General features: G+C 40.2%; 2 protein-coding genes across 2 annotated transcripts; both read right to left on the bottom strand.

Moving 5' to 3' along the window:
- Positions 1 to 1,271: 1,271 nt before the first annotated feature.
- On the bottom strand, positions 1,272 to 11,120 carry gtf3c5 (general transcription factor IIIC, polypeptide 5). The gene is made up of 11 exons (XM_069677281.1): positions 10,893 to 11,120; positions 10,300 to 10,498; positions 9,768 to 9,963; positions 9,418 to 9,601; positions 8,037 to 8,141; positions 7,475 to 7,589; positions 7,038 to 7,118; positions 5,853 to 5,941; positions 5,492 to 5,574; positions 3,596 to 3,735; positions 1,272 to 1,559 (listed from the first exon to the last, which is right to left on the bottom strand). Exons 1-11 carry the CDS (start codon positions 11,109 to 11,111, stop codon positions 1,366 to 1,368), a joined length of 1,605 nt encoding a protein of 534 aa, XP_069533382.1. The 5' UTR covers positions 11,112 to 11,120; the 3' UTR covers positions 1,272 to 1,365.
- Positions 11,121 to 19,036: 7,916 nt separating this feature from the next.
- On the bottom strand, positions 19,037 to 23,180 carry gfi1b (growth factor independent 1B transcription repressor). Its single transcript, XM_069677314.1, has 7 exons — positions 23,080 to 23,180; positions 22,511 to 22,611; positions 22,000 to 22,197; positions 21,673 to 21,902; positions 21,347 to 21,484; positions 19,978 to 20,143; positions 19,037 to 19,536 (listed from the first exon to the last, which is right to left on the bottom strand). Exons 2-7 carry the CDS (start codon positions 22,602 to 22,604, stop codon positions 19,349 to 19,351), a joined length of 1,014 nt encoding a protein of 337 aa, XP_069533415.1. The 5' UTR covers positions 22,605 to 22,611; positions 23,080 to 23,180; the 3' UTR covers positions 19,037 to 19,348.
- Between the last annotated feature and the right edge of the window lie 1,614 nt (positions 23,181 to 24,794).

Genomic DNA, 24,794 nt, shown 5'->3' with positions numbered 1-24,794 from the left:
TAATAATTTGCTCTATTGTATCTGTCTTTCTCAGAATATAATCTTCTTATAATGTTAAATAATGGATGCACGGTATATACAGCAAGTGTAAGGCATACGGCCTTTCAAAGACAATAGACAGTATATTTCTTGGGTCATGATGTTTAGATATAATTGTACCTTCGCTGTGACCAAAACCAATTTGGATTTTTGAGGGGAATATTCACTGATTAACAATATGGCAGCCCAGTTAGTGAAATTTGAGCTGGATTGCAAATACTTCTTTTCTATTGAGCACCTTTTTGCACCTATATGACTACACAAGTTTTTCAAAGGCTCAGCTTTGTACTCTGCTACATGAGCCGCAGACAAGGCTGAGATTATCATCAACAGTGGATTTGTAGCACCAATCAGCCATAACATTATGACCACCGGCCTAATAGTGTTTAGGACCCCCTTTTGCTGCCAAAACAGCCCTGACCCGTCGAGGCATGGACTCCACTAGACCTCTGAAGGTGTGCTGAGGTATTTGGCACCAAGACGTCATCCCACAGATGCTCGATTGGATTGAGATCTGGGGAATTTGAAGACCAAGTCAACACCTTGAACTTGTTGTTGTGTTCCTCAAACCGTTGCTGAACCATTTCTGCAGTGTGGCAGGGCACATTATCCTGCTGAAAGAGGCCACTGACATTAGGGAATATCATAACGGGATGTACTTGGTCTGCAATCATTTTTAGGTAGGTGGTACGTGTCAAGGTAACATCCACATAAATGGCAGGACCCAAGGTTTCCCAGCAGAACATTGCCCAAAATCATGCTGCCTCTGCCAGCTTGCCTTCTTCCCATAGTGCATCCTGGTGACAGGTAAGAGATGCACACACACCCGGCCTTCCACATGATGTAAAAGAAAACTGATTCATAAGACCAGGTCACCTTCTTCCTTTACTCCGTGGTCCAATTCTGATGCTCACATGCCCCCTGTAGGCGCTTTCGGCAGTGGACAGGGGTCAGCATGGGCACCCTGACCGGTCTGCGGCTACGCAGCCCCATACACAACAAAATGTGATGCAATGTGTGTTCTGACACCTTTCTATCAGAACCAGCATTAACTTTTTCAGCACTTTGAGCTACAGTAGCTCTTCTGTTAGATCAGATCACACAGGCCAGCCTTCGCTCCCTACGTGTATAAGTAAAAATGTTAGTGGTACTGTATCACCAATAAACTAAATCAAAAAAGGAAGGTTCAAACACAAACTACTAGAAAACTTCTGTTTTTATTTACATGTCACTCAAATAATAACTCAAACATATCACCTTTTACAGGTATGAATAATGCAAAATATTAACAGCTGAGATTAACATCCTCAAAATGCTCATTTTTTGTTAGATGTAATCCAGCATTTCTGTCTCCATCTCATTTTCACTCCCCTCAGATGGCTGAAACTCATCATCATCGTCATCTTCTTCATCATCATCGTCCTTGTTCTCATCGTCCTGCACCTCTTCCTCTTTATCCACATCTGAGGATCTTAAATTTAGGCCCACGCGTCTGCGTTTTTTGGTGAATTCTGGCAATGCTGAGGGAGAAACAACATCAGGGGACAAACTGTAAGGCGAATACACTTCCTCAAGACAGTGTTTAGTTGTTGTAGGATCACAACTGCTGACCCTTTGTTATCTATTATGTTGCACTAACCTCATCAGACAGTGTACTTTGTCATAGAAGGGTTTTTTCACCTTTCCTCTGGAGTTTTAATCTCCATAGTTGAAGAAAATTTCAATCTACTTTTGCTTAGTAGTGCCTCTGTGCCGAAGACTTAGGCAGTCGTAGGCACAGAGGCACTATTAAAGCAACAAATTACTTTTAGTAGTTCAAAGCTAAAAAAAAAACAATCAGTCCTTTACTTGTTAAAATGATGGTGGTGATCAATGCTTTAACATGTTCACACGGACAATGCTAACCTGCTGATGTTTAACAGGTATAGTGCATGTTTGCATTTTAACATTTGCTAATTACCACTTAACACGAAGTAGAGCTGTGGCTGATGGGAATGTCATTTTCTGCAGGTTTTTGGATAATAAAGTATTTAACAAAAAAAGAGATATGTTTGGTTTTAAAAAGGGACAATGCATGTCAATTAACATGAGCACTTGGGTACACTGTGTAATTGTGCTGCATTTAGCAAAGCAGGCTCATTTTCCTCAGATTGATGGCTAATAAAAAATATGCAACATATAAATATAGAGAAACAGAGAAGCAAATATGCTGAGCACAAACACGTCATCATAACCCTACAAAAGCACATAAACACAGATGATAAGTAAAACGATGTACTATTCCTCATTAAGACAGCCAATATGGTTGTTATGAAAAAGGTTTGATTCCAGCTACGTGCTGCACGATGGGACTGCCCAAAGGTACAACTACTACATGGTATATTACAATGGGCCCTGGTAGTAGCCTTGGTAGAGGAGCTTTGTTTGGTGTAGTTGAGCATAGGGGAGACAAACCATGAACACTTTGACCTGGTGACCACATTAGATGAAAAGTTGAGATCTTGACATGGAGTTATTTTTCTGTGATAAACTTAATGCAGTTCCATCCAATAGTTTTTGAGACCAAACACTGTATGAAAGTACATGAAATTCAGTGTCAGTGATGGATGTTACCATCTTGTTTTTGGAATTTGTAAGTGTGGATATGCATCGTTTTGTCTCTATCATAGCCTCGCCCGAACGCTTACCCTTCTTTATTGTCATTTTTACTCTAAATGGGACTCAAATTAACATCATGCTGTATTGAAGAAAACAATTGAGACCATCAACTCATTATATAAATGTTTACAAAGTTTATAAATAAACTGAGATGTAGGGTTATTTTCTTATTTATTTCAATACATTTTGACCTTGTTTTGTAACTGTGTGGTGGCCCCCTGCTGGTCATCAGAAAGAATGCAGGTTTAAGACATTTCTGCATTAGCTTCACTTTTGAAACCAGACGTTGCCCACTTCTAAAAACAACTATAAACAGTATTTGGTTGAGACATTACATTAAAAACAGCAATTGTCAACCCATAGGAGTGCAATAGGAAAAGTCCTGAGAATTCTGCCCTCTAGGTATCTTAAATGTTTGTACAAACCTGTTTGGCAATCCATCCAGTAGATGTTGAGATATTTCATTCTAGGCCAAAAAAACTGACACTGCCATCTCCCAAGCTTTTTTCGCTAGCATGTCCAAAAAAAATCCCTCTTTGGTAGAGCTGCTCACAAGTATCGGGCCACACTAAGGCCGTAAATTGTGAGAGGTCTTATGCAGCCACACCTTCATTTTAGAGGGTCAGAAGACAACAGGTTGCGAGCCACATGGCTAAATGTAAGAATCCCTGAATGAGAACTTGAACAGAGACAGCTAGCAGAACAGAAGCTAACGCAGAAGCAAGGCAGGACGGCTTGCTAATACACCAGCCCTTATACTGTTTTTTGCCATGATTAGTCAGGGGTACGAGTAAGGTGCTTTTTCAGGGGAACCGTCTGAGTGGTCAATGTGTCATCACACACAGTGATCAGAAAAGGACATAGTGTCCATGAGGTGAAAAATGGCACATTTACTTACATGGTTTCTGGGCACGGATGATCTTCTTGATCATGGCTGAGATCATGTCCCTCAGCCTGTCAGTGGTGCCGGGAACACACCAGCCGTCCCGCTCGTCGCACACCAGGTCAGGACCTTTCTTGTCAATCACCTGCTTGATGCTGGAGACAAACAAAAAGATGCATTACAGCCAAACTAAATAACTCAACTACTGCACAAGAACAAGTATTTCAAAATTTTACACGAGTATTAACATTTATTGCACGTTATATTCCACAATGTTCATTTTACCTTTAGTTACTTAAAGTTCCAATCTCAAGGATTTTAGTTTCGTGCTCTTGAGCGCCACCCACTGGCGATAATCGCTAATAGCTGGAGCATGCGTCCCGATTTAACCAGAAGTCTACGGCTGGCTCTGTATGTCATGGTTCTAACACTTGATTTTCCTCACTTTAGTTTGTGGACTGTTTGCCTTCATCTGAGAGTCGCATATGTTTCTTTTTCTTTGGATTTTCAGTTATTGTTGAAGTTGTATCTGTAGTCATCAATCTTTTCTTTGTTTGTTCAGCCATAGTAGATTACCGTTTCCTTGCAATGCTTACAGAAACCAAAAGTGCTCCGCCTGCCCTCTCTGGCAGACCAACCACTGCTGGGTGATGGGAAACACGTTACTAACTGGGCGCTGCTTGTTACTTTTTTTGGCGAATGTCGCACAGACACCCAGTCAATAAAAATACTATATACTGCAAATGCAAAGGCTTTCATCAGTGGGCCATAGGCTCAATCATCATTGTGTTATCCCATTCGGTGATATATAGAGCCTTAAAATACAAAGATTGTTATTGTAAAGCTCCTGAATTTAATAGCGATGCCTCTATATGACCTACAAAAGTCCAGCAGCAGAAAAACCGACAAGATTGATTTTATCTTTATAGTTGTTTTAAATGCCTGTAATCAGCCTTCTTCCTTTATTTTACTTTATTTTTTTTTGTTAATAAACACTTCTTCCACAAGTACAGGACAAGATCAGCATGTACCACTTCGCCAAAAGCACCACAGACCGAAAGTTTTTCATAGGAGCTTTAAAATTTTACAGACACATTTAAACAAAATATTAGCAACTAATAAAATACAATATCTCATTTCAGGTGAAGCTAACAAGCAGTATATTGCATACGTAAAATCGGACCTACCTTTACACATTAATTAATCATTTATTTTAATAGAATATTCATTTTTGTAAATGGGCCAAAGGTTAAAAGAGTATTTCCACATTGCGGTATTGCTCCAGAGAATCTGTAAATATGAAAAAGAGCCCTATCGCTTATCCTATTCAGGGTTGCGGGGGGCCTAGAGCCTATCCCAGCTGTCATTGGGCGAGAGGTGTGGTACACCCTGGTTTACACCAGGTACATCAGTTAATCACAGGGCTGACACATAGAGACAGACAACCTTTCATGCTCACACCCACACCTACGGGCAATTCAGATTTACCAATGAACCTAAAGAGCATGTCCTTGTACTGTGGGAGGAAGCCGGAGTACTATGAGGGAACCCACGCATGCACAGGGAGAACATGCAAATTCCACACAGAAAGGCCCTCTTTGTCAGAACCGGGACTCGATCCAGGAACCTTCTACCTGTGAGGCGACAGCGCCACCGTGCAGTACCATTTTACCATAATCCAAGTAATATGGAAGAAGAAAAACTAAAAGCAATTTAGATCGAATTTAAACAATTTTTTAAACAATTTTCATGAAAATTGTGATCACAAATTAAAAAAAATGTTTTGTAAACTATAAAAATAAGTGACAAAAAATGTAAGATGCCTTTAATCTAAATCTTTACCTCAAACAACACTAAATTAGGACCTTTCTAGCACTAGCAGACATTAGTGAGATGAGCACTGTTATGTACCTTTCCACATTGAGATCACAGAGCTGGTAAAACATCTGTCTGTGAGGAGGCAGCATGCCCTCTCTGAAAATATAAGATGACTCCTGTGGAGATAAAACGAAAGTCAGTTAGTATTGCAGCAGATATCATAACATAACTCTTTACTGTCCATTATAGACTTTCTTCAAAAGATAAGTTGACCTTTATTATCTTTCTCTATTATAATCTAATGTGTTCATATGTCAGTATACTAAAAAAAAAAAAGGATATAATTTGAACAAATTTCGATGAAGTATTAATTCTTTAAATAAAAGTTCTGACATTTCCCAACAAGAGCAAGAAACAAGCATGTAATGGAGCACCATGCAGGGCCTTCACAGACCTTCAGCTGGTATGAAATGGGGGCAGGGTTTTGACTGGTGCTCGGACCCTCCTGAGCAGGAAGTTCCATCACGCTAGCCACCTGAGGACCTGGAAGAAACATCACGTTGTCAGTAAACTGCACTTAGTGTTTCAGTAGAGACTCTGACTGCAAGGTTGTAACTATTACCATTTATCATTAATATGCACTTCAGTTCAGTGCTCGGACTCTGCTCATGTGAAGCTCTGGAACACCTCTGAACACAGACCGTCCCTGAGCTCACAAAACTCCCTGACGGAGCCTAAACATTAACACGTATTAAAGAAACATAAACACATCCACATTTCTGGAAGCATTCAGCAGTTTAACATTGAGGATGCACAAGCTGAATTAGCTTGAACAGTTTAGATGATCTGCCTTTTGTAAAGGAAGGCCATGGACAGACATGATTGGCTTTTGTATGAATCCTTTCACTATAAATGAACTGCACTTATATAATTAATTATATAATTAATATATAATTAATAATATAATTAGGCTTTCCTGCAACCTCACAAAGATGAAGCTCAACAATCATGTGTGTGTTCAACTGAGCCTTTGTCAAAAGTATGGGCTAAGGCCATGGACAACAAGTTACTATCCACATCATCTCCTTTGTGGGCAGAGCAGACTGACTAGAAAGGATAGGCAATCCTTCAGGAAAAGCCTGTGCGAAAGAAAGGAGGTGAAACTCTTTGAGTGGCTATTTCTGAATAGAATGCACAACCATCCATCCATCCATTTTCTTCTGCTTATCCAGGGTTGGGTGGTGGTGGCAGCAGGCTAAGCAAGTTAGCCGAAACATCCCTCTACCAAGCAATGTCTTCCAGCTCCTCCTGGAGGATCCCGAGTTGTTCCCAGGCTGGGCTTCCCAGATGAGATATATAATCCCTCTAGTGAGCTCTGGGTCTACCCAGGGTCTCCTCCCAGTTGGACATGCCCAGAAAACCTCCCAGGAAGCATCCTAATCAGATGCCCAAACCACTTCAACTGGTTCCTTTCGATGCAGAGGAGTAGCTGCTCTACTCCGAGCTCCTTCTGGATGTGTGAGCTCTTTACCATATCTTTCTAATTAATTGGGAATCCTATTAGAAGTGGTACAATCTAATTGCTTTCGCAGTTTTTGTAGCCGATACGCCGGGCATCTCAAACAATTCAATGACTCACCTGCTTTGTTGAATGTGATAGGCAGACTGTAGTTCAGGGCACTCCTCTTGGCTTTTACTGGCATGTCGGATAATGAATACCCTGAGAGTAGGACAAAGAGGAACCAGCAATCAGTTTGAGGGAGACAGGTCTTGAGTCTGCATTAAGACTCAATAAACAAAACTAGTAGTGTGCGACATCACAGAATTGGCAGCTGAAGTATTAAAGAGGAAAGCTTGTTTTAAAATAAACTAAATATTTTAACTTTTGGATCATTTTAATCGTCTCCATTTAATGCAATCTGATCTTATAATATAGTACTTTACTTTCTTAATCTTTGATGTCAGAATTGGAAACCCCATAGTAACTCTGAACAGAGCTCAATAAAAAAAATCTATTTAGAAAATCTCCACAGAAATATTCTGTAACTGTTCTCCTGCACTGCTGGAGGTTCTCACCATGCTTGGTGCTACATCGGATTCTGAAGTCCAGTAGCTGGTATTTCTTCGCCTCCTTGCACTTTCTGGGGTCATAGCCCAGCCTCACCCACAGACTTCTCCAAGGTCCTGTCACCTACGAAAGAAAATATGAAGTGTAATCTACAATTGGGCAAAAAACTAAAGTTTCATCCTCCCTCTTAATTTTACTTGATTTCCATTGGACTTCATCTTTTTTTTTCTGTCAGAAAACAATTATACAAATCTGTTAAGTAGCTTGTGGAGTTATTGTGTTGGATTTCATTACAGGTAATTTGAAATCAAAACCACAGTCTAAAAAAAATATGCCATGCTAGAAGCTAATATAGTGTGTATTAAATAAAGAAAACATTTCTGCTTGGAATCTATAAAATAGCCTCTTTGATTCCATTAATTAGTGCTAAATCTTCATTTAAGCTTCCCTGTCTTCCCCTGGAAGTGTATCTGAATGACATGAAAGAAAAAGCATTGAATACTGTCTATGTTCCCCCCTGAAATGAAGGCTCACACTCGTTAGCAGGCACACTCTGTCACCTCAGCTCACCATGTAGTAGGCACATATAGGCAGCAGCAGTTTCAGCTTCTCAGGGTGGATGTTGATGTTGGCCTTGACTGCGTTCCGTGACCAGATGGGACGGCTCTCAAACATCTACACACAAAAAGTTTGGTTTAAGATAAGATAAAAGCCCTCAAAGTGATGGTGAGGCATACCAGTGTTAATGTAATGTGTAATGTTTTCCTGTGTAACATAACATTAGAAGGGAATTTAAATGAAGTTAGAGAAGAATAAAAAAAAAACATTGCAGCTTTTCAGCTTTTAGATACATAATGAGTTTTAGTAAATAACAATGAGCGTAAATGGAAAAGATGTTTGCAAGAAAATCCATCAGGGCTCCTTTAAGCCTTCATGTACCTTGATGGTTTCAGTTTTGACTTCTCACATGCCCCATTTCTTTATAAAATGTGAAATCTTCAAAACAAGGGTAACTATAAGTATGAACACTAACATGAAAGTTATGAGAAACAAAAATATTGTGGACAGAACAGGTGAGGAAAATATCAGGACGGCAACTAATCATAGTCTTCTTTTTGAATATTTTAGTCATCATTTAGTCCAGGGGTCTCCAACAAGTACCTCCCGGCCTGGATATTAGTAGCTCGCCAAGAGGTTCACAGACTCTGTACAAAAAATCTGACGACAATAAATGCACCTTGAAAGCCTCTTCCCACTTCAATTCAATCAAATACACAGATGTCCCACCCCCTCCAATACAAAATAATAAAATAGGCCAGCTGTCAATATAAAAAAATGGTGATGCTCCTGGCAAGTTTGTCAATGTCTGAATCTGACAAATAACAGCAATGTTGCAGCAACTTACATCGACAGGTCGGGTCAGTTACGCTGTACACTAGTTGAGCTAAAGCGAGGAGTTCGGTGCTATTAGCCTGTTTAGCCAGATTTATGATGGACAGTGAAGGTGGCCACGCCAAGACAAAGCAGAAAACATACTATTTCCACAGGGAGTGGGAAGTGTGTGTGCCTCCGCGTGGTACCAACGTTTCAGTCAACAAAAGAATCAACATGGGGTGTCACCAGCAATTACAGCGATGTAAAGTAGATCTTGGCCACTTTCATTTTTTTCAAAGTAGCTCTCAGATGAAAAAAGGTTGGAGACCCCTGGTTTAGTCTATAAAATGTGAGAAATAGGCTTTCTTTTGAACTAAAGAGTCAGATTTTAATCTCATCTTTTGAGCCCTGAATTTAAATTTGTATGAAGACGCTTTCAGATGGCTAGTCTGGATTCTTATGTACAAAATGGTCCCTTCTGTAGTAAAGGATTTCTTTACATTACAGTGACCATAGCAATCCGAGTGTGTGTGTTGCTTTCAGTAACAGGTAGCCATGATTACAGCAGCAGACATACCTTTTTTAAATGTTCTTCCGTCTGCTTGTCATTCTCCTTAACACAGACTCGCGTCCAGTTCAGCCTTGCTGCCTCCAGGCTCTCAGTAGGTATAGTGGGATCAGTGAAACTGACAAAAATAGCATTGTGGGGCCGGCGAGCGCGATTCAGACCAATGAAGTTTGACTTGTTGATGGGCACCTGGCTGTAAATAGAAAGGAAGACGTAGAAATATTATAAAGACATTTCTGAACCTAAATCAGCATTAGCAGCATGTCTACACAAGACAAATAATTACACTTGACAATGGGAACAAGCTGTAAGGTTTGACCGAGTAAATGATGTCTCTCAGACAGCGCCACCACACTGACTTTTGACAGATGTCCGGCCGGTAGTAATAATCCACAGGACTGTCGAGGCGGGAGAAGATGGCCGGTGGTAGAAAGTAAGGCATGGGCTTCTCAAAGAACTCTTGATTCTCTGATTTGCGGAGGATGATTTTGTCGTACAAAGACACGTTATTTCCATCTTCTGAATGCACAGCGAGACACTGAAAGTCTGCCATCCCTGCAAATAACAAACACAACATTTAAACAAAAAAACAAATTTTTATGAGGTTTTTGTTTTCCCCCCAGGTCTTTCCTTTTTTTAATATTATAGACGTTCTAACAATTACTATCTGATAAGGAGTGAAGGTTTATTTTAAGAGACAAATACAAGAATCATAAAAACAAAGATAACACAATTTCAAATATATTGCATGTGTTTGATTGTAGTGAAAAGGAAACAGAACAACTAATAGGTAAAAGGCTGATGGGGGACATGTGGGAGATGAATAGAGCAATAAATATTATCCAGATAATCAAAATTCTCTTCACACACTATTGGGACTTTTAATCCAACCTTGGAATTTGTATGTTGTTCCGATGACTCCGACAACATCCATGTGGATCTCAGCATCCTTTGGGTCCTTTTTTCGCACGCGCCGCCGCACTCTGAGGAGGAGGTTGCTTGATGGGAAGCGGTTTCCACACAGAGAGTGGCAGAAAGGGTCCTGGGGCCTGTAACGCAGCTCAAGACGTCTGTTGGGGTGATTGAAAGTCTATGGGATCAACAGGAAATGCAGTCAAGTAACAGATTAGTGCAATTTAGCTACAAGGGTTATGATGAAGATTTAAAAAGAGCAAACATGTTCACACACTTAGATCAAAATCAAACGTAACTATCATTGTTTTCACAGTATGTTTACTGCCTAGTACTGCACAATATAATAACGAATCATACTTCCAATTACAAAATAAATAAAATATATACAGTCTTCGTATGTCTTACAGTTTCTGGCATGTAGTTATTTTAAAACACCGTAGGGCAGTGCATGAAAATGAACTGGTGAACGGTAAAGTAGAATTTTCAGGTTTCCACAATGTAAATAACAAAAAACACGGACTTATGGTTAGCCTACAACAGTGTGTTCCATTAAGTTATGCTGTGCTTACTTTAGTCACTGTTTGTTCACCCCCGAGAGTTTCCAGCATCTTGTCCGCACTGGTGACCATCGCCGGATATTCCACACACACCAGTTTCTTGTCCTGCAGCTCCACAGAGGACGAGCTGCCTGGCACATCGACATCCTCAGTCTGACAGGTAAGAGTCAGCTCTTTCAAAGTAAAATCCAGCTTCAACTCTCTGGAATCCGACACAGTATTTCTTTTCATAGTTATAATGACACCAGAGCAATGGACGCTAAAAAAAATATTACAATATGACCGAACCCGCTCAAAACACAGGAGCATGAGCGTGTGTCCAACTGCAAAATAACGCCGGGTGGAAACGATAATGCACAATTATGGTTCCTACTCCAGACGTGCTCCCGTATATTAGCCTACTCCTTTAAACACTAAAAAATGAGCGAAATTTAAAACCCAAGTAAAAAAAAAAAAAGCAATTAAAACACACGTTAGTTGTCCAAACCCTTTGAGATTAACATTCATGTTGAACAAGTTAGCCATATTTGAGAATTGTTGTTATGCTTATCAGTATCCTATATCGGTTTTTAACTGAAGTAAAAGAAAGTAATAGAAGTAGTAAAAGTAATACAATGCATAAAATATTTATTTAAATGCCGGATTGAAACTCAGTGACATTCCGGCAATTTGGTAGAATCGTACTCTATTGTCTAAGAAATGAGTCCTTTTTTTCTTTTTAACTATTTTCAGTTTTCTTTTTAAATTTCTCCATATTTACATAATTTAATTATTTTATGCAAATAACACCGTAATACTTATACATTCTCTGTGTTGACTGTCCTATCCATTAAGTAAGAAAGTAAGTTTACAATTATTTTAAACGTAGCTGTAATATCTAAATCGATATGCATGTTTGGCCACATGGTGGCGGTGTATATCAAACAAAATGAAGTCGATGAAGGAAACCTCGAGCAAGTCATTATGCGGGGAAACAGTCATGTCATGATTCCATCACACTAAAACATCAAGTCATTAAGTCATCATCATCAACATCAAGTTACTAACTTTCCTTAAATGCCCCGAATCCATGTGAATGGTCTCACTGTGTAGCCATCATTATTTTATACTGAGGATTATACTAAAGTATATTTGCATTGTCAGAAGGAGACATCCACTGTTGTCAGAAGGACCTCAGCAAAGAGGATTTATGAGGTGTCCCTCCCAGAAACTGTCAACACACTGTCATCCCCTCAGAGAAGAAAGAAGAAACAGTTCTGTCTGTGTGTTTACCAACTTAGTTAAGATGCTGTTGTAAAGGCAATTATGTCCTGATGTAACGTTGTGTTTACTTAGATTCTCGTTTGTCTTCTTTTCTCACACCTTTGAAAGAGTTCAAACGTAACACTTGATTTATTAACATTGTGGGTGAATAGACATCTTATATTCACTTTGATAAATCACTCACGATTGAGTTTGATCATTTGGATTTTATTATAGTTTATTTTATTTTATCTTGAAGAACTGTCAGAAATATTGGTGAAATATTTTGTTCTGTCAGATGTCTGTGAGTGGTGTATTCCTGTGCAGTTGTAGAGACTGGGAAAAGAATGATAAATTCCCAATTTGGAGATCAAGAATGTGCTGCTTTTGGTTGACTCGCTTGTGTGTTTTAAAGGAGGAGGGGACTCAAAGTATCCAAGGCTCTGACTGACAATCTGTTATTTTCTGTGGTGACGGAAGGATTTTGACTATCTCTTTCTGTTTTTGTTTTTCTCCTTCTGTTGCAGGCCATCATCCATCGCAAATTAGTCCAGCTCTTGGTGCTATCTCTGTTGAAGGCCTGTCCGCTCCTCCCTGCAGTCTGCTGGCCTGATCCAGCCGTTACAGTGTGGGGAGGCCATGATAAGGTTATCAGACAGTCTGTACCGCCCGGCTAACTCTGAAAGAACCTGCCACCCTCAGATTTCACCCCCCCCTGCTCCCACTCGGCATCCCGTCTGTCAGCTTCTGCAGCTTCAACCACAGGACCTGCAGCTGCTGTTTACCACTTAGAAAAGCTGTATGTATGTATGGTCATATATGGATATGTGATGTTGACACCAGGCCACACCCCTAAGCCTTGTCATTTTATGTAGGCAAAACCAAAGATTATCAGTGATTGCTTTCACTGCGCTTGTCTAATTTATTCAACAGGTGTCTTTGAAATGAAGCTCTGCCCGTGAATGTCAGGCAACATGACAGGAATAACATTTTATATTACATGCCTCTGTCAAAACGACACATCTACAGAATTGATGGTTCTAACCCATGTCATTAATCTTATATGTTTGTGCACCATGACTAAGATATTCTGCAGAATTTTTATATTCCTGAAAATTAAAGATTATTAAATAATTAGTTTAAAAAAAGAGCCTAGTGGCTCTGCCAGGCTGTATTTGAAATGCCAACATCAGCATGCTAACATGCTCTTTCTGACAATCCAAACGTTTGATTTTCATGAAGGCATAGTGTTTACCATGTTCCCAATCATGATTAAGCCTGTCTGCATGCTAACTTTTGCTAATTTGATCAAATGTAAAGAGTAAGGGCTGCAGTGTGGTGCAGTGGCTAGCCCTGTCGCCTCACAGGGTTCGAATCCCAGTTTGGATGAAGTGAGTTTGCATGTTCTCCCCGTGCCTGCGTGGGTTCCCTCCTGGTGCTCCGGCTTCCTCCCACAGTCCAAAGAAATGCGCGTTAGGTTCGTTATTGACTCTAAATTACCCGTAGGTGTGAGTGGGAGCATGAAAGGTTGTCTGTCTCTCTGTGTCAGCCCTGTGATTGACTAGCGATCAGTCCAGGGTGTAACCCCACCTCTCACCCAATGATAGCTGGGATTGACTCCAGCCTGCCCGCGACCCTGAACAGGATAAGCGGTATAGATAATAAACGTATGGATGCATGGATGGATGTAAAGAACAGCTTGGGCATACGGGAATGGCATTACTATTTGGAGGCATTTGGTCATTAAAATTTTTACCTGATGATCGAGCGAGTAAATCAGTAAGGGGATCAGCAAAGTTATTAGAAGTCATTCCCTGGATATCTGTGCGTAAATTCCATACAATACATATGTACATTCCATACAATAGCTGTATAGACATTTCTCTATAACAGGGAATGCTAACCTGCTACCAGTGGCACTGTGGTCAAGTCAAAATCGTGGTCAACCAACAGAGTGACATTTCCATCCCTAGATTATTATTCATGACAAAGTTATACCAAGTCTTTCTCACAAACAGTCTAAATGTTTGCTTGGTTTTATAAGTCAGTCTGAAAGAAATCAGGGCAGAAAGACGGGGATGGCATGTGGTTCCAGGGATACAACATGGTTTTCATCCGAGACCACTTAGTATCCAACTTGACCCATCCAGTGTGAGCACTTATTGGCATGTGAAACAGGCATTTCAATGACATATTGACAAAATATAAGAGATTTATTGAGAATGAATGCAAATAGGGTGTTTATTGCTGCCAGTCCTTGATGGAGAGTTAGCAAAGAGTTCAAAGGTCATCAAAAGGTTATCAAATCCCAGAAAATGTAAACTCAGGAAATACTGCTCTTTCTTTTTGTCAATCTTGTGTGACACTTTGTGGGCGTGACCTTTTGTAAGCGTCATCACCCCACTTCTATGGTAGTGCATGACGTGTTGGAGACAGAAACACTTTGTCACTGCCAATCAAACAGTATCACACCCCCACACTGTCTGACAGCAGCGGATGTGATCTTCCTGTGCCCAGTCATACAGAGGAAATCTGCCGACACTTGTCGTTCCTACTCATATATTTTTGTCCAATTTTAAAAGTGACAGATTACTGACATGTCAGTAACACTGACTTTACCAAGACAATTCTGAAGGCCATTTTAGAGTCACCAATGAACCTAACATGCATGTCTTTGGACTGTGGGAGGAGCCGGTGTAACCGGAGGGAACCCGCACATGCACAGGGAGGACATGCAAACTCCACACAGAAAGGCCCACTATGTAAATGGTAAATGGACTGTATTTACTTATATAGAGCTTTTCTAGTCTTTGTGACCACTCAAAGCTGCTTTTACACTACATGTCACATTCACCCATTTATACACTGATGGCAGAGGCTGCTACCTAAAGTGCCCAACTGTCAATCAGATATCACATTCGTACCCATTGGCTATGCCACCAGGCGCAAATTTGGGGTTCAGTGTCTTGCCCTAGGACACTTCGACATGTATCCTGAGGGAGCTAGGGATCGAACCACCGACCTTTCTGTTTGAAAGACGACCAAATCTACCACTGAGCCACAGCCGCCCCCTATGTCCGAACTGTGATTCGAACTAGGAACCTTCTGTGAGGCAACAACGCGAATTGGGAGCGGGAATTCAAGATGCTCAAATAAAAACAAATTGTAATCAACAACATTAGCCTGCTCCTGTTAATTTACTTAATAATATTCAGGAAAGTCAGCCAGTGTCACCGCCAAGAGAGGGCTACAAATTTCAATTTCTTGTCACATACGGACACGCTGACTACAAATCGTCTTGTATATCTAACTAATAAATATATAAACACTTTCATTCATTCTATGATACATGCAGAATGTGAAACAGGAATCTGAACTTCAACCTCAATGGCACACCGACACCGGCGATACTGCAACCAAGAACAGTCGTTAACGCATGCGCACTTTGCAGTACAGGCCCGATATCTTTGGTTAGATTTTATTATATTATTTTGGGTTGCAATTTTTACTGTTGAAAATTAGGTAATGCAGGTGAACTTTAATCATTTCAATTAATTCACTTACGGACTTCTATACTTTCAGTATAATTTACACAATTTCCATGAATTTTATTTACTACCCTCAAAAATCATTTTTACATTGTATATACAACGTCTACATTGGTATTCTTTATATAATTACACAATAATTATTCTGTCAAAGCACATAAACAGCAGCTCGTTAGTGTAGTACCTTTTTGTTGGTCCATTTATTTGCTCTGTCTTTTCCCCTGTGCTTTCTGAACACTTGAATAACACGATTTCATTTAGTCATTAAAGCCAACGTTCCAAACGTCGTCAATATGTGTGCTAATCTTTGAATCAACATTGTTTCCTTACACAACACTTGGACCTCCTTTTATTTTAATGTTTCAAGTATTGGACTGAATTCTTGTCATTACACAGATTTTTCTCTGTCACATTTAATCCTACTTAAAAGACAAAAGGTTTCCATTTCAATGGTTGTTTTAAACACTGAGAAACATGAAAGAAAAAGTCATGTGAATCCAAAACTGCTGACACAGTTGACAGAACCAGATTTAAAGTTTAAAAAAAAGAGAATGAATCAGGGTCCTACAACTGTTAAAGAGATTTCTTTCTGATAATGATTATATCCAAAACAAGAGCCGGTTAGACTAAAGATCTTGACAGATTAATCCAATAGTAAATAATGACATTCCTCTGATCTCACAGGGACAGAGCATGGCCCTGCTTGGGGATCTCCCGCTCTTACTTCCATGAATGTGTCTCAGATGCCTCGGGCAGTTTCAGCCATTCCTCCATCCTGTACCGGCCAGGGCTCATTTGCATACAATTTGCAAGACAAATTTCAGCCCTTTGCCTCTTTGCCAGGTATGTGAGTTTGTTTGTGTTACAGAGAAACAGTGCTACATTTGGAGTGGGCTGTGCTGGTTTTGAGACACAGCGCTGATATTGGTGTCTTGATTTCTTAAAAGTGTGTGGGTTGTTCTCAGATATCAGATTCTCTGCAGTTACTCCTCTGTTTAGGCAACGAGTGTCATTCATGTTAAAGATACATGACTCACTGCAAACCATATTTGTGCAGCTCAGTAAGAGCAGGACTGTTTGAAAACAAAAAAAAATCTGGTATTTTTTCAGCATTCACGAAACAAGACGCCTCGGTGACATACGTACATGCAAATGAACAACCACATAAACACTTTGACATCTGTGTTAAAGCCTGACATGAAGCTTTTTACAGCCATACACCTGCACCCTTCCTTCCTTTTCTCCCGTTTTTCCCCAGGCTGTCCCCACAGGATGGCCCCTCCCCTTCCAGGACCCGTGTCCTGTTTGTTAAGTCCCACCCAAGATGATCCTCCGTCTCTCCTTTCTGTTGGTTACCTGTGCAGGATTTTGATTTGCTCTGTGGCATTTGCAGCAGGATGCAGCACCTGCTGCAGCCGGTCTAACTGTAGCACAGGATCACAACGGACCCTGTTGCCCTGGTAATGTCAACAACATTTGCATATAGACCTCAGATTTGTTTGCCAGACAGCAAGCCCTCATGTTTCCTCTCTCTCTCCCCACACAGACACTGATTTCTGCAGCAGTGGCTCCCCCAGGATACAGCCAAGTGAATGCACTTTTACACTGTATGATAAAATTATCATGATATTATTATTTTTAAAACCCTGCATTAAAATAGAACTGTATGACCTCGAGAGTAAAAACAAAGCAAATATACAAAACTCAGCATTTCATACAATACAAAACATTCTAACAAAACATAAAACATGTCATAGAGCACAACAACTTTCATAAAACACATCCATCCATTATCTATACCGCTTATCCTGTTCAGGCTCGCGGGGGGCTGGAGCCTATCCCAGCTGCCATTGGGTGAGAGGCGGGGTTATACCTGGACTGATTGGCAGTCAATCACAGGGCTGACACTAATACCCCTTTCTCACCGAAATTAGCGCGTTGACGTGGGTTTTTCAGACCTGGAAAGACCCGCTTATAGACGTTGATAGTTTTCCCATTGCCAATGGAGTTTGCTGTTTTCAGTCTCTTTTCTCCTGCGTCACCAACTGACGTCACAAACGCGCCAGAGACAGGGTTAGTAAACAGTGAAGATGTTACGGTGGTTAGGTCTTTATTGTTGATTGATTGATTATCTATTACTCATACAGTTTGTGTATCAAACTCGGTGCCGACAAATTTGGAACGATGTTCGAGCGCTGCTCAGACGGAGACGGGCGGAACTTGTAGCTGAGATGACAAGGAGTCGCAGAAGTTACCGACAGAGCATAGTGTCGCACCGGAAAGGGGGCGGAGATTAGTGTGTCGACACGGGTTTTGTGTTCCCATCAATGCCGATAGGAGCCCAGGCGATAATTACCCGGGTCTACTGCAGAGTCATTTGACCCGTGCATCGCCTTACAAAACACAACTCCATTTCACAAAAGGCCAGCCTGTTTCAGAAAGCACAACATCAAAAATGAGTCCATAAATCATCACACTAATAACAAACAAGGATCTCATTTGGGATCCATTAAATTGAAACAAAGTGTCTTCATGACGTGACTTTAGCAGTTGATCCAGTCAGATTTAGACGGCCCAGGTGATGATCTGATTTGCCTCGGGCAGCTTAATGTCCTAACAGGTTTGGTGTTTGAGGAAGGTGGTGAATCGTCCTCAGAGCTGCCATTTGTTTGTTGAAGTAAATCCAACAGGCTGCCTGGGTGTGGTGACAGTTGACTAAGTAATCAATCCGTTTCCTCAGCCTCTCTTTAATCCCTGTATCCCATTCGACTCCGCACACTGTAAAGGCCAAGCAGCCACGCTGGGAGGGTGTGTGGCCAAAATTCATTCTGGTATAGCTCATAGTTTGTGCACTTCTGATTTTTTACTGAGATTATAGAGCTGGCTTTGCCTCTCGAGTAATAACAAGGAAACAACATAAAACACCTCGCTGCTAACTTTCCTTCCTCTGCTTTCCAGCCGACTCTCCGGTATGAATAGCTCTCTGACCTCGGATTTGCATGGTGTTCCAGGACTGTTATTTGAATGCAGGATAACACCGTTGCACATTATCTCTGGTCCCGTAAGAGATTTCCACCTGAGGCCACAGTCACATCCTTCTACATCCTGCTCCGACAGGAAAGTGACTCAGAAAAACACACAGAAACAGAAAAAAAGTGTGTTTACAGTGCTCGTCTTAGACAAACAGTTCACCTGTATTTTACCTCGGGGGCACAAAGGATTGTATATATTATCTGGCTTTGCACGTCTTTACTCCAACAGAACAACCAAAGATTTTGCTTCTTAGTTCATCCTCTATTTCAGATGAAAGCATTCATCAACCAACGGACACATTTTAACAAATATACAGAAAATCGCTCGGGCATATTTTAAATAAATTACATGAAACAAAAATAATGTTCCTCAGTCCAAACTTATTTTGAACATGACATCACAACAACTTATTAACATGCAAACACATCTTACTTCCAATATATTAACACATCTGAATCCACAATTTCTTCATACAGGTTACAATGTTTTTAATTAATTCACCTTCAATTAGAAAATTTATATCGCTGCTTCCTTATTCTTGTTACGGTTAAAGCCATCCACAATAATCCAGACATCTAAGTAGCATCAATATCAGTTTATCATTTGAATAGAATTTGATTGTACGCCTGTAAACACTTGCTCCTGTTAAAGTTTCGGCTTCATGCCGTGCTGGCTCTCGTGGTGCCTGCGGAGATCCACCTTCCGCTGGAAGCCTTTAGAACAAATATCACATCCAAACGGTTTGAAGCCGGTGTGTTTCCTGCTGTGGGTGATCAGGTTGGAGCTTTGGCTGAAGGCTTTGCCGCACACTTGGCATTTGTGGGGCTTCTCACCTGACATAAAATAAGAAAAGGAAAAACTGTCAGAAATCCACACAATAATTTTCAAGTTTTCTTTCCACTGCTTCTGGGGGAATCAGGTTGGTCATCTGTGCCATAAATGGTGCTTTTCACCAGAGAGATCAAATTTGCATTAATATCTTTAGGTGAAGAAGAATCATGCCATTGTTCAGATTTGTCAAACATTCATTGGCAACCAATGTCGACAGCATAGACTTCCTTTTACAGAGCTCTGCGTGAAGCAGGAAAGCCAGATATGCAAATCCACCGGACATTTGTTTAAGTTTCTTTTTCTGATTTATCAGCAGTTATATTACTCCTGCATGCTGCACCTGGAAAGCAGCAAGTGGAGCCTTGTACATTTTATTTCTTTATTGTTACAGGAATTACACAGTATATGCCTGCTGTAAAACTATCATGCACACTGAGACGCACCTGTGTGAATGTACGTGTGTTTCTTCATGTCAGACTTCTGGTGGAACCTCTTGCCGCAGTACTGGCAGGGGTACGGCCGCGTGTCCGAGTGGATGAGCAGGTGTGTGGAGAGGGTGGAGGAGCGCTTGAATGTTTTTCCGCACATCTTGCACTCGAAGCTTTTTTCCTGATCAAAGAAAAAAGCAAAATTAGGGTTACACAATCATCAACAACAGGGGGGAAAGTGTCAGAAAAGATGAGACTGAGAGTTAGTTTCAGCTTGAAGACATACTGTTGATTAAATGATTTCACCACAACCTCCATGTAGCAGCTGTTCTGGTGCTTTTGATCAAATAACATGATCTTCATCAGCAGATGGAGTTTGCCCAGTAGACAAAGAATATCTGAGCACGCCATCATGAACAAGAAGCCCTCATATTGCTCGGGAAAATGAAAATTTGACGATCGTCAATTCCATAAATCCCAGTGGTATAGACAAGATCATCGAGCATGATCAAACGCTCATCTACAACTGCTACTAAATGTAATTTGACAAATAAAATGACATTATCTTTTAGGAAAATTCACTTTTATCCAGTTAAACATTGTAAAACATAAACCTGGGATTTACTGACATAAAATTATCATTTAACCAACTTACTGTTAATCACATGGCAGTTAACAATTTGCCACTATGAGTAGCTATAACAGTCTTCAGTCATCTTCAGCTGTTACTATAACCTTTTAACAGACAGTTAAACCCAGTACTCTGACCTGACTGACGTTTGTACTGTGCTTATTTATTTACTGTGTTCTTTTGCAAAGATCTTTGATATACTTATTACCATCGACTAAACTTCCTACCTTCTGTTATACTTTTAAACCACAGACCGTCACCGTACAATAAATCACTTTCACTTTCATTTCAAAACAGTGTTGACTCTCTGACCTCGATGCTCGACATTTGTTACGTTAGCTAACCTTTTCAGAAGCTGAATTCAGAGCGTGTTTGCCCTCAGCAGAGGGACAACCTGTCCCTTTTCCGCTGTTGTTGTTGTTACCCAGCACCACCACACACAACAAGACCAAACTGATTCTCCCTGTTTGCTCCACGCCATTCAAATGGGAAAATGACACTAATGATGGAAAAGAGATGTCATCAGTGTCCTTTCCCTTTAAAAGTTTTAAGCCTGTATTAGAACACCGGATGTATTAAGATTCAAAGATGCAGGCATTTACCAGGCAGCAAAAGTCTAATGAAAACAGTTTTACATTTCTTTTAAATGTGACACTCACAGGTCCCAAATATTATTAAAGTGAAAATCCAGATTGCAGTAGCACCCCGATATATTAAAGTTCTATATTGCACTGTTTGGAGTCGCTGATCTACCTGAGAGTGGACATTCATGTGTTGCTCCAGACTGACAGCGTGGCCAAACGTTTTTCTGCAGATGTTGCACCCGAAAGGTCTCGTTCCACTGTGAGACCTCCTGACGTGGACCTCCAGTCCGTGGGGCGTGGAGAACACCTGAAGCACATTTAGTCCATTAATATCATTATCCTGATAACTGATGCAGTGACTCTACTTTAAAGAATATTTACATTTTACATCTTTCAGTTGCTCAGTAAGAAGCTTCACATTAAAATGTTACAGCTACTTTAACCTTTACTGTTGTACAATATATGCAGGAGTGCAGGGGAACGTGTGGTGTGTACCTTGTCACAGGTGATGCAGTGGTAGGTGTTGGAGATGGGGGAGTAGTGGGTGCTGCAGTCCAGAGGCTGCTGGGGCGGTGGGCTGCGGCTGAGGTGGGTGCCGTACATATTGCTGGCATGCTGCAGGACTGTGGGGCTGAAACTCATCTGACGGAGCTCGAAGGAGGAAGGCACTGGCTCCCAGCCATACGGCGGCTTGTAGTACGGAGGGAACCCTGCCATGTGTGGCTCTGAGGGTGCACACAGACAGTCTTAACTCTCTGATTTAAACTTAAAAGGCAGACCTTGCTTTAAAAGATGGCGATAAATGTACTCTTGTCAGCTCACCATTTAGGTAGTAGGGCTGTGTGAGAGCCACAGGGGGTCTGGTTGGCTCTGGTTGAGCAGGTAAGGGGCGTTCAGGCTCTTCATCCTCCTCCTCCTCCTCCTCCTTCTCATATGTGCTTCGACCTGCAGGGGAAGACTGCTCCTCCAACTGAGGCTCGTCGGAGGAGTCTGTGTTGTCCTGAACCTCTGGTGGGACTTCTACAAATCCACAACAAATAAAGGTGTGATTGATTCAAGCAGAGGACATTGCTCTGTGTGATTAAACAGCAAGTAAATATACTATTAAAACAAAACCCTGCAGTGGAGGACATCTTGTTTGAATAGGAAACACCTATTCTGTACTTGTCCTTAAAGTGCTGAGCAGGAGACATGATACAGACTTTATAAATGCTCACTGTTTTTTTTTTCTTAATCTGATAAATAACTATTTAAAACAGTGAAAGTAATTTAACAGTCCTAACCGTAGCTTCCTCACATATTCAGATAGTGTTATCTCTTGTTCCAGTCTTACCTGTACATACGGGGGCCTGCGGCTCGTCTTCATATGATCTGTGAACATTATAGGACTGCAACCTTTTGTTTTTCACCAGAAATGACCGCGGCATGTTGGTCCTGTAAAAACAAAAATAAATCATTGGCGAAAAAAATAACGTTAAAAGTGTATGTTGGAATGGCGCATAGCCTAGATGTCAATTTCATATTAAAATAACAACAATAATAAATAATGACAAATATCAAAAAGTGTTAGCCTTACAGTTTAAACTACAAGGTTTAGACTAAATACAAGATTTGTACTACATTCATATTTAATAAACGTTAGGTTATCACTCTTTAATTGGTCGGCTGCTCCGCCATTATTTCATTTTATTCTATTTTTTTGTTATTTTATCCATTTATTAAACTCACGCGCTATTTAAGTAGCCAAATAGAAATATATTTAAAAATATATTTTAGTTCTATTTAGTTAGTTCTTAGTTTTCACAGTTGAAAAGATCGTTTTAATTGAGAAAAAGTAATAAAACGTTACAAAAGTATGACTCCAGCTGGCTTTCCACTGAATTTTAGTCTTCACAGACTCACCGTTAACTCAACAGGCTCCCGTCGAAGTGAAACTTGAAGTTAGCTGCTAATAAACCAATAATTTCCTCGTTATTTGGGTGTGAATCAGCTTCAAATTCGTCGCAAAATCCGTTCCTAAAAGTCAGGAAAGCAAAGCAGTGTAACACCATCACACTTGTTGCTCTTTCTTTTTCTCCCCTCCCTGATTTTCAATCAGATAATTCCGCAGGAGAATCTGACTGTGGTTTCAGCCAATGAAAAGGCCGACATGCAGGTGCAAATTTGCGTAGAAAAACACAGGGCCTTCTCTGTACACCCACTGCTCCGAGGCAACGTAAAGTGATGTTTAAAGACTGACGCTGAAGTTTGGAAATATAAACTTTCCAGAAGAGCTTTTCAATTTATTTAACAAATTTACTTCCAACATCCAACCTTTTTTCGGGTTTATTTAAGAACGAAATCGAAATTATAAACAAATATATAGCATATTTAAATTCTGATACATTTTATTTTAATATAAAATCAAAAAAGACAAAAGAAATATTCAATCAAAAAAAATCCTTCCCAATATTTCCACCTGTCAATGTTTGATTTACAGGATTTACTGGAAGTAATGCGTGTATGACCGTGTTGTGTGCAAGATTTCTATTACCAGGAGATCATGAGACTCTAGCACCTCCATAGCACACACCAAAACACACACCAAACCAGTCTGAGAGATTACAGTTGTTGACTCTGACTATATTTATTAAGGCATATTAATATTCAGACGTTACAGATTTTTCCACATGACCTCTTAATGTCACACGTGTAGAGATAACAAGTTAAACGAAAAAACAGGATTTTTAAAATAATAAAATAAAATCAATTTCGACAAAATACACTTGTCAAAGTATGTTCTGTTAAAACATCAGAATGGAAGAGTCGGTAAACATTTAGAAGCGGTGGAGAGGATTTATATTTTGGGAGGAAGGTCAAGGGCGACATCTTGTGGACAGATTGTGTATTTCCTAAATCTGGACTAGCGTTGGTGTTGAGGACTTGAAATGTTTCCTGGACGTTGATACAAGATTAGAATATGATTTATGTATTAAATGTAATGCATTTATGTGTATTACCATTTTGAAAACATTTTAGATGTTAAAAATCGTCAACAGACGTTGTGCTTGGAGAGCATCACTGCATTGTGCAAACAGTGTTGGTTTGGAAATACAGTAGCCTAATCAAATACTGTCAATGTCACGTGAAGTTTTCTGGTGATCAAACACTGCCTATCCTTGTGTTATTCTGCAGGCTAAATATACATAATTCATTGAACCCGGAAGAGTAATTTATGAAAGGATACCTCCATGTATTAAAACATATCTGATACTATTTGGTAGTGGTAAAAGGTCCAGTGAATATTTAACCTATTTTGTAGCCTTTTAAATGAAGTCAGGTGATCTGTGTTTATGCTCCATAAAAACTTTTGCTTGTTGTCTGTAAATATTGGCCCTCAAAAAAGTTATTTCTCATTATAAGGCAAGGCAAGTTTATTTATAAAGCACATTTCAGCAACAAGACAAGACAAAAACGTGCTGTACACAAGACAACAAAAGCAAAGAATCACATTATAAAATGAGACATTAAAAAGCAAAGTGAAGATAAAATATAAACAGTGTATAACCCCCCCAAATATATTCAGATGTAAGTCCAGGTCCAGTCAGAACACTACAACAGTATACCGGTATGCTTAC

This window comes from Semicossyphus pulcher, unplaced genomic scaffold (assembly GCF_022749685.1).
Source record: "Semicossyphus pulcher isolate SPU_LCO1_2020_fin unplaced genomic scaffold, fSemPul1.0.p SCAF_28, whole genome shotgun sequence".
Classification (NCBI taxonomy): domain Eukaryota; kingdom Metazoa; phylum Chordata; class Actinopteri; order Labriformes; family Labridae; genus Semicossyphus; species Semicossyphus pulcher.
Note: the sequence above shows the minus strand (reverse complement) of the source record. Positions and strands in the feature narration are given on the sequence as shown.

What these genes read in the sequence shown, in the direction of transcription:
- gtf3c5 (XM_069677281.1), bottom strand. Translation starts at nt 11,111, where the DNA reads ATGAAAAGAAATACTGTGTCGGATTCCAGAGAGTTGAAGCTGGATTTT. An exon ending in CTATATGTGCCTACTACATG is followed by an intron (nt 7,590 to 8,036) that starts GTGAGCTGAGGT and finishes TTTCTTTCGTAG; the next exon opens with GTGACAGGACCTTGGAGAAG. An exon ending in TATCACATTCAACAAAGCAG is followed by an intron (nt 5,942 to 7,037) that starts GTGAGTCATTGA and finishes TGTTTCTTCCAG; the next exon opens with GTCCTCAGGTGGCTAGCGTG.
- gfi1b (XM_069677314.1), bottom strand. Translation starts at nt 22,604, where the DNA reads ATGCCGCGGTCATTTCTGGTGAAAAACAAAAGGTTGCAGTCCTATAAT. An exon ending in ACAGCCCTACTACCTAAATG is followed by an intron (nt 21,903 to 21,999) that starts GTGAGCTGACAA and finishes GTGCACCCTCAG; the next exon opens with AGCCACACATGGCAGGGTTC. An exon ending in ACATGAATGTCCACTCTCAG is followed by an intron (nt 20,144 to 21,346) that starts GTAGATCAGCGA and finishes TTCTTTGATCAG; the next exon opens with GAAAAAAGCTTCGAGTGCAA.